This window comes from Molothrus ater, chromosome 3, assembly GCF_012460135.2.
Source record: "Molothrus ater isolate BHLD 08-10-18 breed brown headed cowbird chromosome 3, BPBGC_Mater_1.1, whole genome shotgun sequence".
Taxonomy (NCBI): Eukaryota; Metazoa; Chordata; class Aves; order Passeriformes; family Icteridae; genus Molothrus; species Molothrus ater.
The window spans coordinates 46,083,920-46,105,379 of record NC_050480.2 but is presented as its reverse complement, the minus strand read 5'-3'; the positions used below and the strand labels follow the sequence as shown (position 1 = coordinate 46,105,379).

Below are 21,460 nucleotides of genomic sequence, written 5' to 3'. Positions count from 1 at the left end.
ATGGAGCCAAACTCACTTGGTTTGTTAGTAAGAGGATCTACTTGTTCTTTGGTCTTCTATCTTACAAAAAAAATCTGGTATATAATTGTTATCCTTTGGATCTGTATTATTTAAAAAAACCCAAATTTCTCTTTATTCATCTTGGAACAGGCTCATGGCATGCTTCTAAAACTCCTTGGGACTTGCACTTTTAATCTGAAATACTAGAGGAGTAAAATCTGAAATTTTCCAAAATTTGACAAACTGCCAAGGCATAGAGTACATAAACACTAGAAAATGGACAATAGCCTTGATAGTCAAAAGGGAAGAAAGCGTAGAAGTTTGAACAAGTCCTGTTTCTTTTTAAGCAGTCAGCATAATAACTCTAATACAAACATAAACCCAAACTCCAAACTGCAAAAGAACACATTAACAAAATTATTTTACAGAATCATGAAGATTATTTATATCTGCATGTCTCTGTGTATACTACATCTTTAGATGGAAAAACACAGCAGTACTAAAATGAACTGCTATTGTTACAGCTATGAAACCTTTTTTTTTAATAATAACTGTCCTCTTCTTTGTGGGTATTCTGTTGAGTTTTTTAAATGAAATTTACCTTTGAATAATGATCATGAAAATTTTCTAAGACAGCAATAGAATATCTGCAGAAGACTTTTTTCTGGGTGAATCAATACCTCCTTCCCACACTGTAATAAGCATGATCCCACTGCATGGTATTCAGCGTATTTAAAACTAACATTAAACTGTTAGTGCCTGCATCAGTATTATCTACAAGTTTCAGTTTCTCCATGACAAAGAACAAATCAAACACCCACCCTCACCAAATGGTGAAATCCACTCACAAAATCTGCCATCTAATTCCTGATTAATGTAAGTCCAAGGTTACAGTCCACATCACAGTATAAAATTCTAATGTATTCTGGGCACTTATTTCTATGCCTCTAAAGTCAGTGTTTCCTAGGAATAATCAATACTCATTTAATCACACTGACTTCAAAAGAATAAGTTCATATTTAGAATTTTGTCAGAATTTTCTCAGCATCATACAACCCTCTTCCTGTTCAGACATTTGATAAGGCCCTTACTCGCTCTAGTAACTCATAAGATTGCACATGTTCATTAGTAAATCTGGTAGTGTACTTAAAGTAAATGAAGAGAAAAATAACCCCTTTGAAGTAATTTTATACATTCTGTTAAAGCTTGTACTCTATTTAGAAATTATTGTCATTGAGACAGGCTATTCTATCTCACTGAAATCATCACAATAATTAAGCTATCAGAATACACAGAATTTTTAGTTTATTACTAAATTTTACTACTACTGCTCTTGTGGTCATGAAATCTTTTAACACAAATGGTTTTTAATTTATCTTGTCACTTTTCTTTGAAACAGAAAGCCAACACAAAGTATTTTGCATATCTGGAGACAATTAAGAAGTCATCACTGATATTTCAGTCTGGTGTTGAAATTGTCACTTCATATTCATAGGATGAAGCTGCTGGTGCTGTCCCCAAAAACGTTTGTACCAAATGCAATAGGGAAAGAGCAACAGTGCTTGTAGCTATTCTTCAGTTTCATTAACTACAAAACAGACTAACAAGAGAGTCTTGAGCCTAAGGGTTGGATTGGAAGCACAGAAAGAATTCAACTGCAATCTGAAAGCAGATTGAAGCGTGTAATTTCCATTTTTACAGCACTCCTGCTTTGATCACTTCACAGAGTGGATTTATTCTACAAGAGATTTATGTCTTTGTGCAAATTTCAACTTTGATGTGAAAATATTCAGCCATTCATGTACAAAAACCCATTTTTGGTGAATTTGTGAGGAATTTGTGAGGAAATGTATATTTGTTCACATGCACCTGAATTCAAGTATCTTTTTGAAATAAGACCTAAGTATCCTTCTTCTACATGTGCAAGCTTAGATGTCAGCTCTGAGATTATCTAGAAGTTGCAAGAAGTATAGAAACAAGTTTTCATGGCTGAATTCCGAGACTTTTTCCCCCTAAATAGTGCGGGAGCAGTAAATGGATGATACTATTGTTCATTCCTCAGTGTCACCCGGAATGACTTTGATACAACTTAGAATACTAAAAAAATACTAAATACTATAAATAGTCAAAATATTGAAAATAATTTTTTAAATATCCAAACAGAAAGTTTCATAGCAGCAAGAAAAGAAGGTCAGATATCATTTGGTAACCATGTTATGTTTTTGTTGTAATAGAAAACCTCCCATTCTAGGTCGTCCAGGGATTAATGGATTACCAAACCATTCCTAGGTCTCTAGAGGCATGGCATTTAAAAGCAGCAAGGCAACAGTTATATCACTCCTTGATTTGCATCTCTCCCTCAAAGATTTAGCACAGTAACGTAACTGACCGGTTTAGTAGAGATTTTTCGCAGTAATATTGAAGATCATGGATCATTTGTGCAAACTACTCTTCCTTAACAAATTCAGTATTTAGATCCCCATGTTAATAAGAAATATATGATAACTAATCCTCATTAAAGTCTAGCAAATATATCTTAAGCTTGCTGAATTCACTTAAAGAAAACATTTCATAAGAGGAGAAAAAATACTTCCTTTGCCTATTATTGTTCAGTAAAGTCCAGATATTTCAAGTGTCTTTAACAATGTCATACATACTATTTTATCTGCTAGATAGTATTTAGACCTGGTTATAAACCTTTTCTTTTATCATGGACATGGTCCAACAATTTGCAGCGCTTTTTATGGTCAAAGATTTGGAATCAGCTTACACAAAAGGAAAACTAAATTAGTTGTTTGGTTTTGAAACAGAAGATTTAACCTAACTGTTTTGATGCTGTTTAATTTAAAAACCTCCGACAGGTTATCTACACAAAATTATGGATTATGGCATAAATGGTCATAGAAAAGCAAATTAAAGAGGCAAACTACTAATTGAAAAGTTAAAAATACACAACTATTTTTCAGTAACATCTAATTTCTCAAAATGATACAAACAAGAATAGAAGAGATATAATAGTAACATAAAATTAGCTTTTAATCTAGGTTCTGTACCTCGCAAATCTTTCTTCATTTTGCGGAGATCTTTTTGAAAATCATCAAACTTCAGTTGTGAAGCCTGGAAGAGATCTTGTGGATCCGGAAGAGGAAAGATGCATTGTTCTCTTCCAGCATCCTGATGAATAAACAAATGAACAGTTACCTAGTGCTCATTACTTTTATTCTATACTAAAATATATAACTGAAATCCCAGGGAATATTTATACATATTTCTGCATCTTACTAACAGAAGAGCAAATTTAGTAAATTGGGCTGCTAAATCTGAATTTAACAGAGTTAACTTTAATTTTCACTCACCTCGTCAAAATTACGCAAATAATACGAGACAATGTATGATAGAAGACTTCTGCTGTTGTCCTGTATAGAAGAGGATAGAGTTTGCTGTGTTACTGAAACTCACAGAAAAAAAAAATCAGAAAAGATAATTCAGATAAATGAAATATTTAGTGTATAAAAAATACTTTGTTGGTTTGGTCCCTTGATTAAAAAAAAAAAAAAAAAACCAAACCAAAAATTGAAACATACCAAAAAACTGCCCAAACAAATAAGAAGCATAGTATTGCTTCTAATTACAAAAACAAATCACACCCTGAAGTTCCATTTAACCATTTAATAAAATGAAGAAAGAGAAAACACTCATGTAACACACTCCTCATATTTTTAATTCTACCTGATTGCAAATCAAACCCTTACATTCTGAAATTTCCCAAGAAGAAAAAGAGAAATTGTTTCTGGGTTCACGTATATACAAGTTCGTTTGCAACGCTACAACTATAACCAAAGCATAGTTAAATTAAATAAAGAAAGTTTTTTAAAAAATGGAATTTGGGGGCCTGGGGGGAGTGTTGGGGCTTGAGGGAGCTTTTTAATTGCTTCTCCTCTGTAAGCTCTCTAATGAAACTTCAGCAAAAAAATCTTCCATTTGAAGAGGATTTCTGACAGAATTAAATTTTCAGATATTTTCAGAAAAGGATTTTTTAAGAACTTTCCTGACTGATCAGTCGCAAATGAACTGAAAATATATCTTGCAACTGAAAGCTGAATAGTCATAATATTTCCAGCAAATTACATACTGAAGTCTTGAGTTACCAAACTAAATTTAGTATGCCTAAATTTCCTACTGATCAGAGCTCTAAAACTGGTGATGTATTGGATTTAGAGTCATTTTGAAGTAAGCTGCTCTGAAGTGTCATTCACATCACTGCTCCCATGGTTTACCAAAGAAGCCAGCATGCAAGAAGGAAATTCCTCCACCCATTTAAAAAGGCAAATGGCTGACATGCTCTCTCAACTCAGGGTTAAAGCTCTGCTCACATCTCCTAAACCAGCAGCTAAAATATGTATGTTTAGTGACGGACCAAGAATGGAAACCAACACTTTTTTCCTGCCATTTGCAGAATTGAAGATCATGACAGTGACTCGCCAGACAGATGTAGCAACAAATTTTAAGGCTCAAGAGTTATTGCTATAATCTGTCACATTCAGATAAGGTTTTTCATTAGCCATAGAAACTCAAAGATTGTTTCCTTGTAAACAAAGCAGGTATTTGAATGCAACTCCAAAATGATTAACTGAAGACAAAAAGTGCTGGTAACACACAAATTACAGTTTAGCACTGAGCAAGAAAAAACACTACTTATAATTGTCTTTACTGAGATGACTACACTAGACAGATCTTGAATCAAGAAGACCTTTACTCAGGTGGCTGCATGTTCCATTGTCAAATACAAACTCTGTAATCATGGTAAACATAAAGAATGAATTTTGGGTTATCCCAAATGCTCTGGATGCCTATTCAATCATTTTCAGGAGTGACATTTTTCCCCTCACAAATATTTTGAATCAGCATGGAACTCCTTCCACTTCCATAATAAACTTTTAGCAGTAAGACCATAGTATTGTTTTTAATTACAAGAAAAGCTGAAACGATGAAGTGTACTGAAAATCAAATTTACATCAGACTAAGAACTAAAACATAATTTTAAGTATTTTTGTTTGTACAGTAGTGAAAAGAGATGGTTAATTTTTATAATTCTACAGAAATGCATCCAACTCTAGAAGTGTGCTCAGGTAAGCATAGTAGCAAAAGAAGTCCCTTCTACATGCCTTCATAAGCTTCACACCATTCACTCAGAAACAAAGTAATTTTCAGAGATTTTAACCTTCTCAGGCCTTCAGGAAGTCTTGAATCAACTTACACTGCTCTTGACATCTTTCAGTTTTGGCAGAATATCTAGTCCAAACCCATCAGCCTGTCCTCGTGTCCTGTTTCCACCATTCATGTAATTCCCAAAGGCAAGAACCAAACCCAGAACCCGCATAACTCCTGATTCATTCTTCAATGTCTAAAATACAGAGAAAAAAATTCTGTTCAAAGTCCCATAAATATTTATGGTTTATGAACAGATTTGTTGATGTTGTGTTTAGAAATAACACTTGTATAAAGACTCAGATAAAGGAAGTTACCTTCTACTGCAACATGCAGAAGTAGAACAATGTTAATATGTAATTTTATATGAATGGAGAATATTATCTACAAAATGGATACTTAGAAAAAATAAGAGAAAATCTGTACAGTATTACCAGACATGACCTGTTAAGAAAAACAAAATAGTAATCCTTAACTGATATTGACATTGTGAATAACATATTTAATTTCACAGAAAATTCATCAACAAGTTAATAAAACACTGAGGTTGAACAATTAAAAACATTAAATAAAAGATATTACATAGTAAAACGTAAAACAGTTGAAATGGTTTTAAATTATTAAAATTCTGGTGAAACCTGCATTTTAAAGCTATATATTTGTTTTTCATGAGACTGCAAAATTCCAGTAATCTCTTCTGACTAGATACAACATTGCTATCTGTAGATATCAGAGATATTACTAAGTCACACATTTCTCAACCAACACAAGGTTAGCTGAACTGGCATTCCTTTGAAAAAGAGTGATAATGGTGACTGTGAAGAGAGAAGATTTTGCTTTAAGAAAAGGAGAAGGTGCATGGTTTTCCAGAGACTGATACACACTGATGGCAAAAGCATTATATAATTTAGTAGCAAAAGCTAATCTTAAAATTCACTTTGATGTTAAAGTACAATCATAAAATGTGCAATTCTGCTATCCTTCAGATTTTAAATATTTGAAATACCTAAGTAAATAAAGTGAAAACTTTTGAAATATGAGTAAAGCTTAACAAAATTAAAAATCAGAAATTTAGATTTGTTTTTTCACAGAGCACAACCTACCTCACACAGTTTCTGTAACAATTCAAGTTTGCGATGGATTGAACCAATGCTTTCTGAAAATGTTGATTGGAACAGGATGCAAAACACACGTTCTGAAAAGTTGGGAATCAGTGAGAGTTCATAGAGGAACCTGAAGAAGTGATTAAAAAAATTGAGTCACTGTCAGTAGGTACAGGCTTCGGGGGTTTTTTATACATATTTTACTACAGAAGTGAAAGTTTTCTGAAGTGAGCAAAACTGCTCTATCATAAATATGTTCTTACTGTTCTGGCTTATCCAAAGACTTGGCGTTTTCTTTTTCCTTGGATGCCTTGCTATGCTTTTCTATTTTTTCAAGTTCATCTGATTGTGCTCTCTGGAATAAAGGGAAAAAAATCAAAAAATGATTTGACTGGTCAAACAACAGACAGAAATATGCCCTTGTAACAAAAATCAAATTCATAGATTTTTCTTTCTAGCATCTGCTTATGGTAATACTATAGGAGTCCACAAAGTACGAAGTCCACAAAGTTTAACTATAAATAGATCTGCTGGAGAATAGAATATCTTGCAAATAATAATATTGACTACTAGCAGTCTGCAAAGTATTGACTCATTCAATGATGCACTGAGACAATGATCTTCATTCCCAATTCCTCTTTGCTCATTTACAAGATGTTTGAATTGAAGGACTCAAGAGGAGAGTTATATTTCTCTTCACAAATTTGTTGGGTTACATTTGAATGTGATCTGATCTTTAAATAATACTAAAATAATTTAAATAATTTAAATAATTATAACAATTTAAATAATACATTTTCTTAAATAAATGAAAACAGTTTTTTTTACTGCAATTTAAATTTTCTTTGGGATTTGAAAAAACACTTAGGAAAAAAACCATATTTATAATGGAACTATCATACATATAATACATGAGAACTACTGCATAATTCTTTGAAGTAAAATTAATTTCATTTTTATCTTAATTGGCAAAAAAAAAAGATTACATATAAACTGCCAAGCTTCTTGAAGAACTCTCTGGCACACTGTGGGGTGTCTTCTTCAATATTACAATCAATAGAATCTGAGCCTCACTTTTTTTTTTTTCCAGTGCTCCAAGCTATGGTAAATTTTTTTTTCCAAACAGTAGTACTGAAAAATTGAATGGCATGGAAAGAAATAAAAGTGAAAAGAATATCTCTCCTTCTGACCCATTTTTGACAATCATAGCAGTTTCCAAGAGAGATCCAAAACATTAATCTGCCCAAGAGTTAATAAAAGTGTATCTACCTTTATTCCTTTAAGAAAAAATTACACTCTTTTTTTAACTTTCTCCACCACAGAACTTGAAGACAACAGTGAAAATTATATTCTAATCATTCAGATAATGGCAAAGTGTAAGAAATGCTGCAACTGCATTCTCTCTTGAATGCTTTTGCAGGATTAGCAGAAGAGCTGTTTCAAATCATCATGCCTATTCCATCAGGAATCTGAAACCAGAAATTTGAGTTTGGACACTTCTTCTGAAATTGTTGAACATCTTCCCATGTGAAAAGGCTGAAAATACTGATGTGAAGTAGAAAGATGAAGAGATTGAAGAGTCATATAGCAAAAGCCCTTCAGAATTTCTCTTAATACTTCAAGGAGCCTGGAAATAATGCGAAGTCACCTGTCTATGATGTCACATATCCTAGTATTTAGTCAGCATTTCTGTGGATACTCTTCAAAGGTCATCTCTAAAGTTGTCTGATCTTATATATTAAATACTTCAACAGATTGGAAATATTGCAAATATATTTTTTTGTCCAGCAATAAACTTTTTTCTGGACACAAAGAGAGTAAATTTGTGGCAGTACCTGTACCAAAGATTAATAGAATAGCTGAGGTTTGAAAGGACCCCTGGAGACTGTCTAGGTGAACACTGACAAAAACCAGAGGCAGCTCAAGAAGCTTGCTCAGTATCACATCCTGCCAGGTTTTGAATATCCCCAAGGATGGAGACCTGATGCCTTCTCTAGGCAGCCTGTTCTAGTGCTTCAAATTCAGGAGGCCCACTATGTCTTGTCCTTATGTTGGGCATTCCTGAGTCTTGATATGTGCTATTTACTCCCCCTCTCCAGTGAGGTATTTATTTGTACATACTGGTAAGATTCCTCTGAGCTTTCTCTTTTCCAGACTGAGCAACCCCAGCTGTTTCTCAGCCTCTCCTTGAATAACACTTCTCCAAGTCTTTAACCATCATTGCTGCTCTGTGCTAGCCTTGCTCCAATGTGTCACTGCCTCTTGCCCTGGAGAGGCCACACCTGCACACAGCATCCTAAATGTGGTCCCACTAGTGCTGAGCAGGTCACTTCCCTTGACCTGTTTGGGCCTCCCTTTATCTGCTTGTTTATATGGCATCAGGGCTAGACTGAGGCTTATTTACCAGTTTTTAATTTTAGAATTAGTGGCCATTCATAACACTCAGCTATGTGAATTCCCTACCCCAGTCTCACTTCAGTGTGGGGAAAGAAACTTAGGGATTCATCCTCCAAAGGCACTTTGCTGCATAAAGTCAAGGCAGACACAGGATCTGTGAAGATAATTACTGTAGCAATTGTTTCTTGTACAACGCTATCCTGAGAAGAAGAATGTTTCCAAGATACTAGGATCAGAAAATTTAATCAATTTTAAATCCTATTTTAGAAGACCTTTCCAGAAACAGGATGAGGACTAGAAAAAGACAACTAAATGCAGAAGTATTAACTTAAATATTGCATGTGCTGTTGTGGAGAAGGCTTGGGTTTGGTTTTGTGTTAAAAATGCCGATGTAAATGGGACATGTCCACACTTAATCTAGAACACTCTTACCCAGGTGAGAGTTAAAAGAAAAGAAAGTTTCCATCACTTCTCAAATCAGTAAGAACTCTCTTGGCAACAGGTGAAATCTACAGATTTTAGAAGCTGGAAGGATGCCAAGAGAGATAGCATTGTTCCAGTGGTCACGTCATCAGAGCCATGGAGATCTAGGTGTGCAAATGACATGACTGTAGGAGGAGCTATTTTATTTATTCAACTTATATTTCAAAAAGTTCATGTATTCAATTTACACTGTTTTTACACTAAGTTTTTGAAAAAAAAAAACCCAGCTTTTTGTAAAAGTAAACAAGTTCTCATGCTAACAAATTAAATTAATTTCCATTATTTCTGGCCAGTCTTTAAATTATCTTCTCTCATGTTAAACCGAAGGAAAATCACTTAACATTTTTTTCATAACAGTTAAAGAGAAGTAAGTACTTTAGCATGGAGCATAAAACTAAATTGTTATTTGCAAATATTTTAGAATAAATACTCAGAGTTCTCTCTCCCAGCCTTCTACACAGACTGAAATATTAGAGTGCTTATCACAGCAATCTATCACATACATGCATGTTCAAGCTCTTGATGTTTCTCCACCAAATCCCACGGGCAAAGGTTAGGCAGACTCCCTATTCCTTATTTAAGCCATTATTCTCAAGTTCTGTATGCAAACAAGTAACAACTGTCAGAGATGCAAAGGCTGAGCATGATCCACTCATGGGGAGGCCAGAGCACAACTCAAGAGAGAAAGTTTACACCCTTCACCAAAATCAAGAAGTTGAAGTATACAGCCCAAGTTCAGACTCAAATCTGAATTTCAAGCGACTAATTATGGCTCAGGTACCCAGAATTGTGATCAATGGTATTTTAAATTCTGACAGAAAAGGAATACTGTGCCTATTGCACAGGTATTATCAAAAATAGTTTCTCAGAATTTTACCAGCTTTCTTTATTGTTAATGCCTATTTTTTCTCCAATTTACAGATGGATAATTTTTAAAAAAGCTTTTATATTGCCTTCCAAATGTGTGTCAAGAGAGAACACATTCAATAAACACTTCTCATAAAAGTCATTAACCTGATTGCATTAGCATCTCTTTGAATGCTACTGCTCTTTTTTTCCTTGATTTTTTGCTAGATATAGATATATATAGCATCAAAAGTGGAAAAAATAATATAATGTACTAGAATTTGATATTAACTATATCTAAAATCAGACAGCAAAAATCTGAATTAAATTATTGCAAAAATATTCCACTTCACTTTAATTCTTTTCCCATTTTCTTCCAGAGTATGAATTTAGCCAGTATTTGCTCTTACCAAAGTTCATAAGGGCCCTTTTTCCATCTCACAACATAAATCTCATACATTTCCTGGTTAGCTTTTACTTTCCTTACAACAGAAGCCTAGCTCTGAGTTTAGATCAGTTTAAATGTATGGAATTTTATTTTTTTGCAAACTTGACTTTAAAAGTTTGTGTTATATCTTTCAAAAACAATGAGTGAGTTGTCTAAGGAATTTTGTCAATAGCAGATGAAAGAAGGATATACAGAGATACCCTGGTTAACAATAAATACCATATTCTTTTCAAGCTGGATCATCAGAACTCAAGTATAGTTTGGCTTTGCAAAAAAAAAAAAAAGACATCGCATTGTAATTGCTAGTTTAAAATAAGAAAAAAAAATCACAAGAAATAATTGAGGAGAAAGTTTGAATCTTAAGGGCAGAGAAGTGTGACGCACTTCAGACTTGTGGATGCCCTTTCTCTCTAGCAAAGGCATTTTGAGGTTTTTGAAAGCATTGACCTAAGTCTTTTAAAGATAAAGACAGTGTGGGCAATTTACTGGGAGCTTAATTATGAAAATATGCATGTTTCTTTTGTGATGTAAAAAGGGGAAATCCATAGATGAAAGATGATAAATTATTCAATAGCATTTTTAATCCACTTTTATACAACTGTTTTCATGACATAGCAAAGACACAAGCAGAAGCAGACATACCTTGTTTCAGTGATGCTTAAGCCACAACCCCAGCTGCTAAGAGGCTATCTGTTTCAAAGTAAACATTCACTGATTTGCCAGTTGCTACATTTCTCATCAGAATCAATATGTCCTAACACCACACAGCAACTGGAATGTTTACCCGCCTTCTCTCTCTCTAATTATAGTGATCACCTGATTGCATTGTTATTAGAGAATTTGGAAAAGCACACTTACATGTAGTTTTATCTACAAATATTCTCCTATTAAAACTGTCTAGATATTAATACATAACTAATTATCAACATGTATTTAAACAACTCTTCACAAAGCAAGCTACACAACCACACCTAAGAGCTATTTGACTGTACAGTACAATGCTGCACTAACAGTCTTTCTCACTTAATACAATTCAACTTAATAATATTAAATTAATTATTGATGGCTTGGGTCTTTGGTGGGGTGTGGGCTTCTTAGTTTATAAAAAGTCACTAAGATATATACAATATCTTTGTGGTTTAACAGGAGTTTAATTCCTCAGTAAACAGGAATTGAATCCTCGGGACTGTGGCTTTTGAAATTAGGGTGTGTTTAGGTTTGGAGACTGCCCAAATTTCATTCACATTTAAGAAGGGAAAGCACTATGCCAGACACATGCAATCAGAAAAAACGATTACATTCTGAAGGAAGAACTGTAAAACAAATGCTCCCATATGTTCCATACAAATCAAATAGAAAGACTGAGGACTAGTACAGTGGTATTTAAATATCCAGCAAAAAATTCTCAATCCAATAAAAAAACCCCTAAGAACGAAAAATTAAGTCAATGGCTAAGAAGTAAATGCTGCAAAGTTATTCCCACTTACAACACAGGATGAGATTGAGAAATAAGGGAGGAATCAAACATGCCAGGCTCTCTGGTACCACCCATTACTTACAACAGTTATTGAACAATATTGCTATAATTAGTGAAGCTAGCAAGGAAAGAAAATGCAAGGTCTGAACTGTTTTGACAAAGGGCTGAAAGGAAAAAAAGAAAACAAAAGTCAACTAAAAAGAAAGCTTGTTTCAAGACAGAGTTTTATCAAAAAGAAGATCCAGGATTAAAATTCAGGTCCCCTTATAAAATCCTATTCAAGTAATATGAGGGCTTTTCTTGTAATCTGTTTGGTTTTTGGTTGTGGTTTTGGTTTTTTTTTTTTTGTTTTCCACCCAAGCAAATACAATAAAGTTGGACTGGTCTGTTTTCTATTCAAAGCAAAGAAATATATTAGACAGATGAAAACTTGAGTCTTTCCTGAGATTTACACATGGTATTTTCCTTGATCAGGACATTTCCTAGACATTTTCTGTAATAAGTGAAGGTAATTACAAAATGGACACAATGACATTTTGTATTTGGTTATTTCAATGAACTGCAAATTTGCAAATAATCCATTATATTAGGATTCTGAAGTATATTAGAGAGGACATTAAGTAAAAATTTAAAAAGTTTTAGCACATTATCAACATAAGAGGAATATATTTTCAAACTGAAATGAAAAAAACCCAACTTGTTCACAATAAGAAAGAGAAGTATGCAAAAACTGATTATGACTGCAGTATGTATTCCATACTTCCCACAAGAAAATCTCTCACATTCACACACATGTAACTTATAAAATTAATTCAAATTTTTTGCATGCTAAAAACTGCATGGCATGGAATATACATGAACTGTGTAAGGAAGCAGATTAAAAGTAATTTAAAATAAAATACCATAGGCCAAAACAAAAATTTTGTGGAGCAAAGAAGCAAAGAGTTCATAGAGATTTGGAATGGTGTTAGAAGAGGTTTTTCTTTTGACCATTATCTTTCTGGGCAGTGTTGGTTAACCTAGTTCTTCACGAATGAATAGCAAAAGTTCTTTCTAGCTCTTGTCAGACTTTTGGTTTCTTCCTGTTTTATTTAGCTCCTCAGTTTTTCTGTAAAGTGGACTAGAGCTTACTATGTCTCTTTTGGCATTTCAAAGTGCATTATTTAGAGGGACTTCATAAACCATCAAATCATTCCAAAGCAGGTGACTAAAAGCTAAATTCTAAAAACCAAATATCTGAAAGGTGTAAAATTAATTAACATTCTCAAAACCACGAGGGAAATTAAGGATCTAGTACAATAATATACACTGGCCTTCAATGCCATTCTGTGGCTCACAGCTTTACATCTCATATTTCGAAGTTCTTTGGAGGGCAAAGGGAAAGCCTCCTCACTCTTTCAAGAGATGCCTAGCCAGACCTCCACATATCCAGGCACTGCACTCACAGACAGGGGCAATGCTCACTGGCCTCAGCTGAAGGCAGAAACATGCTTCTAAGATACAACATTTTGAATTTTTTTACTTTACAGGCTTTGTCAAGTTTTAGAACATGCTTGAGCATATTCTTACATACCTAAAGGTTAAATCTCTCTGATTATTACCACCAGACATTTATGAAGCCCCTGGAAGTTTATACTACTTTTTAATACACCACCTTAGAGAAATTCTTTTCCTTTCAAAGAATTAAAACTATTTTAGAGCAATCCCTGAAGCAACAATAATTAAATGCTCCAGTTCCATAAAGAGAATAATTTCTGTTATCAAAACTTTTTTTTAGTTGAGCAGGATTTTTATATTAGTGAAATTACAAAGTGAATTCAAAGGTGTGGAGTGTAAGGTTTGGCTCTATTGATCAAAGACTTCCACACCCAAGAAGTAAAAAAAGGAGCAAAATTAACATCTGTTTAGTCATTTAGAAGTTGATCGTGTTACTTATGTAGACATACATGCACTTCATAAAACACACAATGGGAATAATGCAATTAAAATACTTGGTACTCATTGCTTTTGGGGAAAATAATGTCACTTCAAAACAGGACTTCTACAAGCTATCTGAATATTACTGATGCCAAGTAAAAATACCTTCACATGGAGACACAGTATTCCTACATTTTATGGACTTCCTCTGATTACTCACATTCTCATACAGGGCTTGCAGTGTCTCTAGATCAACCACAGAGTTGTCCAAGTTCACAACAGCTATGAAAATGAGAAAAGAAAAAAGAGTTAGTTGTTCAGGATGATAATCCAGCTGTGAAAGAAAGCTGGTCACAATACTCAGCAACAGTTTTTTATGACCTACTGGTCATACAGCTTAAGGTTTTAACTTTATTAATGCCTTGAATAGTGCAGTATAGTATAGCTAGAAACCTGGCAGAGCCAGGTGTCAAGTGTTAAAGAATTCATCTCCCTCCCCCCATACACATAAACATGATCCCACAAGTATGGCCATAGTCAGAGATCAGAGATAAGCTTTACATCAGACTTTCATGGTCCAGCTGAAAGCATTATAAAAATTTGTAAATCTGCACCACAGCCACACACACACTCACACAACAAAGCTCATTCCTGTCGCTGGTTGACTTCAGTCTTAAACTCATTAATCCATAAGTCAGCCAGTTAACTTCAAAACACCTGACAAGGGTCAAGTCTTCTATGCACTAAGCCGACACATTTAGTATAGATACAAAATATGCCTTTCCTGTTCCCAACCAATTCTGGTGCCACACACATTCTGTATTTTTTTCAGCATCAAAAAAACCCAGTGGAACAGCTCAAATACAGTGATTTCTATCTACCTAACTTGGATTAAAAAAAAAATCATTAAGAGGCGCACTCATTTAGAAATGGAACCCTTACTCCCCACTTGTTATAGAAACATTTCACAAGGCACAGGAAATATTTGCACTAACTATTGAAAAATTGTTCTCAGCTAATACAAAGATTTATTTTTCAAATGGTGCTTTTCATAATTCCTCTTACATAGTTTTGCAAGCACAGTGACCATTCATTTAAAAGCTATATAAATCCAGTTTTCCTCATCTATATCTTGAAATTTAGAATATTGCATTAGAATATATATGATGGCACACATATTTTTGTGTGTTTGTGTGTGTGTGTGGTGTATGTGCACTTGCACAATAAGCTGAATAATTCCCTAAGTGAGATTAACCTAGAAATTGCAACATTGACCAGAGCAAGAGACCCAGCAACAAGTTAATTTTTATCCCATAAATCCATGTCCTTAATAGTCACAGAGAAATTCTGTATACACTTAAAGACTACAGAATATAATTCAAACTCATGTGTTTCTGATTGCCATCTAGAGATAGCACTCTTAGTCTGGGACTTATCATGTTTCCCCTTTCCAGGCTTGAGACATAGTTTTAGTTGCAGTTTAAGAAAATTATAAACAAAAAAGTGTTGACCTTGATTAAACTAAGCAGGTCACACTGTATCTCTAAGCAGAGCACAAAGCTAACTTTTAGGATTAAACCAAAAATAATTTTAAAATTCTTTTTCAGAAATAATGTGGGTTTTTTTTTCTATTTTTCCTTTACCAGAAAGCAATGCAGCAGCCTATGTAACAGTTAACAGTTCAGGAAGCAACATGATTTTTGTTTTCTTTTGGGGTAGGGGGCACATGCAAAAATCTGCGAATAATTATTTGGGGTATTTTTAAACTTCCCTCCCTCATCCAAGTGTAATAATTGTTGCAACAGAGACTTAAAGATGCCTTCTACACAGGGCATGGTATTATACATTATATTTAATAACCCCTGTTGCTCAATAAGACTATCTGTATGCCTCAAAATGTGCCAAATTTGCCTTGTAGAACTGGACACTAAAATTAGCACACAAATAGAAACTGGGTTGAGATAGGTTTGAGAGATCTACTTTAAGAAAACACTAACATCAAAGCCTATACAGAAACAGCTTTATTAAAGCCAGGATATATTGTGAAACTCAGTTTATACTATCTAACATTTCAGCACTTTTATGCTTATGCAATGTTTTCGTATATGGACACACTTGCAACCCTTAAACTATTTATTTGGAGTTGTGGCTGTCTTCTCCCTACTCCACCACCCTTTCCTTCCAGAGACTGTTCGCTCCTGAGCTAAGAAATTCAACGTAAGTTCCTGCCCTGACTTTTGCTCAATGTTAAGATCACCCACAGATTACTCAGGGAGCAAATGAACACTTTTGTTTGAATGCTTGCAGGAGATAAGAGAACGCCTGGCAAACATAATGGTGCCAGGTCTGTGTACTTTCAACAAAACAGGTATGCAGAAGAGTGTACATACTTCAGGGAGCTGCTTAAAATGAATCAGTCTGAGACAAGGACATGGAGAAGTTAGATCCTAGGATATATCCTTCAAGTCTCTGCCTCCAAAGAGAAATATATTTCTGTATGTTTCATCTAAACCTGTATATGTTCATAAGTAGCACTCTAACATCTCACTAGGATTTTTCCATGTACACCTTAGGTATGCTCTGAGGAGTGAGGATATGAGCTTCTGTTCTTAGGCAAACCTGCATCATTGCCATACAGAACATAATAGATGACAAAATAAATCAGAACAATTACATATTTAATTCCATTATCTAGGCAATTTGAACTGAAAAAAAACCAATGATGTCTCCTTATGTAGCCAAGCTTACTAGTTAAACATGACCCCTACAATCAGCATGACTATACAAACATCTAACCAAAGGATTCCATATGTGGTGGCAATAGAATGATGAAATGCACCCAAAGATTAATTTCCTCATATGAAAATATTTTTAGCCATGCTGTAGCTCCAGTATACTTTGATGCAAACAACTGGAGAAGGGTTTGTATTAGTCTTGCAGACGGTAGATATTCTCACCCATGTCATTGGTTTAGAAAGCAATTTTTTCTTGTTTCAAAGCTGACATTGAAATTTCCTGGCCTTGACTACTATGAAAGTGAAGAATATCTATTGGCTTCCATATACACAGAAGACAAAACAGAGACACAATTTTAAAAAACCAAAAACAAAAACAAAAAAAACCCACCCCAAAATAAACCAACAACAAAGCAAAATACAAAAAATAAACCAAACAATAAATTATCAGAACCCTCAAGTCTTCAGGGCAAGACAGTAACGAAGCCAACAAGAAGATCAAACTTCTTGCCAGCAAATATAATTCTGAAGAGGAAATGTATGAGAAAACACCATCAGCAGGAAGCTGTAGGATGCCCAGTGTATTGTCAGGAAGACCATAAAAGGAAGTTGCTGTACTTTTTCCTTTGTTAGACAGATCACTGCTGTTGATATTCATATATCTAGGAGCACATGATCTACCAGCTGCCACCTAAACCAAAGCCAATAGACAATGCAGAAACAGCTAACCTACATTTCCCGATGGCTATGAATCTAAATCCACCAATAGTACCACTCATATAAGCTGTTAGAAAAAAGAGAACTTCTTACAGCTACCCAGTCTTTAGAAACCTTATTTTGTTCAAAGTCCAAAGCTTTGGAATTTCCTTTTAAAATGAAAAGGCCAAAATTCAGTTTCCCACTGAGTAGAATTTCAGAAAGAAAAAAAAAAGTGTTAAAAACCAGACCATTCGGATCCAAATTTGTGTCATAAAACTCTCATTAGCACAATCACATATGGATGATTTCCAGAAAACTGGTATTCAGTCTAATTCTTAGTCTTAGCCTTCCCTTTTCTCAGGGCAGGTTTCAAATTACACTCCACTTCTCTGGCCTTTTCAAGTATGCTTCCTAAGCTTTCTGTCTCTGGACTCCATCTAAAATTGTCTCCTTCTTGAAACCTCCTGGAAGCACCGCTGTGTCCCAAAAAACCCGAGTAAGCATTTTCCAAATCCTACTTGACTGATAACAGATTACAGTTTAAGTCCTCATAAAGAAGCAGTAGCTGAATAAAAACCATGTCTGAACCTGTATTGCCCTACTCAGATCCATCCTTCAGGGATACAAACAAGCAAACCACCCATCCAACTCCTTCCTGCTGATTTCCACCTCAATTGACTTCTCCGTGACTCTCCAAAAACCAAGCAGTATTGATTCAAGAGGCCACTCCTTTTTTCCTCCTGCCCATCTTTGCCTCCTCACTCTCACATCTGCTCTCTTTCTCCAGAAGAACACCAGGAGTTCCCGCAAGACTTCACAACTTCTCTGACAAATGGCAGAAACAGATGGTCAGTACAGCAAAATAACAAGGCAGATCTATTCTTCTTCACTGAGTGAAGGACCTCCTGTTTCTGCAGCAACTAACCACAGTACTCTTACCACACAGTTCTGTGTGTGGCACTCATCTGGGGGTTGCTCAGCTGTTACGCCCTTCATGCGACTCTAACATGCAAGATTATAGGACACTGAGAGGTTCCAGCTTCCATGGTACTTCTTCTGGACTTTGATGCCCAGACATTTCTACTCCACTGAAATAATCCAAACCCCAGGAATATTACTATACGCTGAAGAGTGAAAAAAACTGAAAAGGCATCAAGCAGTCTTACAACAAAAAGTTGACTCTGTTGTTATTAAGAACCTATATCAATATATAAAAATATAGAAACAGTAAGCTTTATATAATTAGAGTCTCAAAACTGCTACGTAATTTTTTAGGCACAATGGTACCATTAAAATTCATTCAACCAGATTTCACAGGACTTAAAATTATTTTAAAATGTCTAAAAAGGGTATTTGCAAGGAAAAAAAAGGCACATAAGTGAGTATGTCCAATGTGTCACTTTGAATGATCTTCCTTGAATTATTATTTCTGAGTTAATTAAAAACAATAGCTTCCTCAAGAAAAATGTACAGGCAGTAAATTGAAAGTGGTCAAAGTCCAACACCATTAGAAAACTGGCAAAACCTTAAAAATTTGAGAACTCTGATACAAGAGGAACAAGTCAGATAATATACAGCTCAATCAACTTATGCTTTTATCAACAAACAAGGAAAAATAGATACAGAATATATACAGAATTGGTCTGTGAATACAGAATGAAAATCTTCTCTGACAGGAGTCTTTGGAAGAAAAAGCAACATGACACATACAAACACAAGCAAACCAGGAAAAAAGTTTCAATGCAGACAATTTCAGGTTGATTGGAATGACTGAGAGCTGAACTGCTCAATTCAGAAGTAGAAGAAAAAACACCTGCATCAGTGTTCTCATCAACAAAAGAGCCAAAAGAGCCTAAGAAGGTGATCAAACTGCAATGACTTCTTTTGCTCCTATAAAGATTATGTTTGGATGTAATATCAAGCTACTTGCAAAATAAATCCAGATTTACACCCCATAAATACTTAGTATTTATATTTTAAAATAAACTAATCTGCAAAACTTTCAGTCTCTTATTGGTTACATAGAAAACCCATGACTTCAAAACTTTATATCCCTTGGTTGGCCCCTCCTTCCCACCCCCACCTCCCAATCCTGCCCCCCTCCTCCCTTTCCCTCCACCGCAGCATTTTCCTTTTCCCCCATATCACTTTTGACCTAATTCATCTAAAATTTACAAGGTCATATTTTTATCCGTAATAGTTCCAACAACTTGGCAACTACTGCTACTTTCTTGGGATTCTTCTTTATCTTAAGTAAAAGAAATGTGAATCTCCAATGCAGAAAGTTAAATTCCAAATGGGGCTCTTTGAAATAAATTTTGTGTTTACGCAACAGTGCTAAAACCTTATGTCCCTGTGCTAATGTAAGTTGTAGCAATCCCACAAGGGTCATGAAAGTATAATTTTTAAAGATCCTCAGAAAATAAGTAAAATAAAAGAATTTTTAAACATGATTTGCATAACTTGCAAACCACCCCTCACCCCCACTGAAAATTGGTAGGTGGGGATGGCCACACTGAGTTGCCATAAATTAATAACTTCATATTATTTATTACTTACCTCCTTGCCTTCAGTTCCTTTGTGATATACTTGTCTATTAAGAAATACTCAAAGTTTTCATACTGACAATGTTAAAGGGCACAAAGCACAAGGAAGACTGGGGCTTCAAGACAGGTACATACAGCATGGATCAGAGGCAAGACACCACTTCAAACTGCTTGCACAGTTTTACTGTGGCAGTAATTCACCTTGATCTAATGCTTGCGTAAGAAACCAGAACAGTAAACAAAATTTCCAAGCAGAAGCCATGGATTAAGTTGAGCTGTTGCTTCAGACCATTTTTAAATGACTTAAGAGTTTTAAATATCTTCAAGAACATACACCCGCATTTCTAGGAAGCAATAGAATAAGAATCAATTAAGCATGAATATGTTTTGCAAAACGTGAAGTAACAAAAGAAGACAACTTCATTGAAAGGACTGAATCTTTTGCATGATTTTTCTCTTATAAACATAATTCAACTTCTAGACAGTTGTCCTGTTCCCTAACTTGTATCCCAAATATAAAAACTGTATCAATAGAGGTTTTCTACATACATGTAAATATATATTCACACATACAACAAAATATATCACCAGATTTTATATAGCTGTACACAGTTAATATAAACAGTTACATTACATACATTTCAAACAAGTGCCTACTTTGTTAAGGACAGCAGTTACTGATTATGTGAAGTCAAACTTCATACACCTATACAGTTTGTTTACAAAAAGTGTGCAAGTTCAGCTCATAGAGAACAAATATATTTTGTTTGATTCAGTATGTCGCCTTCTTGTCTAGGCAGGAAAAAAAAAGCTGAGAGCAATGCTGTAATCCTTTCAGAATAAAATGTTTAAATACAAACATGATTGCCATTGTAGACTGTTTAATTTAGAGAGATTGTATTTCAGTTCTGGCTTTGAGAGGTTTACTGATTTGACTATAGAGACTACTTCAATGCTTATCTTAATTGTTTAGATAAGATTTGTTTGAATTTGGCAGGTGAAAAAAACATGGGTGTGGGATATAGGAAGGTTGAGAAAAGACTGGCATTTTACCAGGTTATGCGTATTTTAAACTACAGTGCATAGAGGAGCAAACAGTCTCAATGAACCTGCCAGGGGCTGCTCATCGGGGAGTGAGACTGAATGGCAGGATTCAAGATTTTCTACAAACTGAAAAGGATTACTATGATAACTCCCAAAACACTACTGAAGGCTTAACATAGTATACAACTGCTAATTATATAATACACATTTAAATAAGTTTAAAAATTTATAATTGTGCTTTATGATTATAGTAGGGGGTTGTTCACACGGTTCCTGACCCTTAAATGTATTTTTCAAGTGTTTCAAGAACAAGATTTCAATATAAAATAAATATTGGCATAAAGGTATATTTTATATGTAAGAATTTATTTTACAGAAAAAATATAATTATTGCTATAAAAAACCCCAATGCCCTGTGGCTTTTATTTCAGTATCACTTTGTACTAAATTTTTTTCACTTTCTGTTTAAGGTAGTACAGCATGCCACAGGCATTTCATTCTTTCATTTCATTCATGAAAGACTGTCATACCTGTCAAGTATATATTATTTGGGGGCA

General features: G+C 34.5%; 1 protein-coding gene across 2 annotated transcripts in view; it reads right to left on the bottom strand.

Annotated features, from left to right (window-relative positions):
• Positions 1-21,460, bottom strand: part of FMN2 (formin 2) — a 152,969-nt gene that overhangs the window by 55,458 nt on the left and 76,051 nt on the right. For both annotated transcript variants that reach the window (XM_036379618.2, XM_036379620.2), the window contains 6 exons: positions 14,100-14,161; positions 6,575-6,666; positions 6,312-6,441; positions 5,258-5,404; positions 3,357-3,416; positions 3,054-3,174 (listed from right to left, as the gene is read on the bottom strand). In XM_036379618.2, coding sequence (XP_036235511.2) covers positions 3,054-3,174; positions 3,357-3,416; positions 5,258-5,404; positions 6,312-6,441; positions 6,575-6,666; positions 14,100-14,161 — 612 coding nt within the window. The remainder of the gene's footprint in view (positions 1-3,053; positions 3,175-3,356; positions 3,417-5,257; positions 5,405-6,311; positions 6,442-6,574; positions 6,667-14,099; positions 14,162-21,460) is intronic.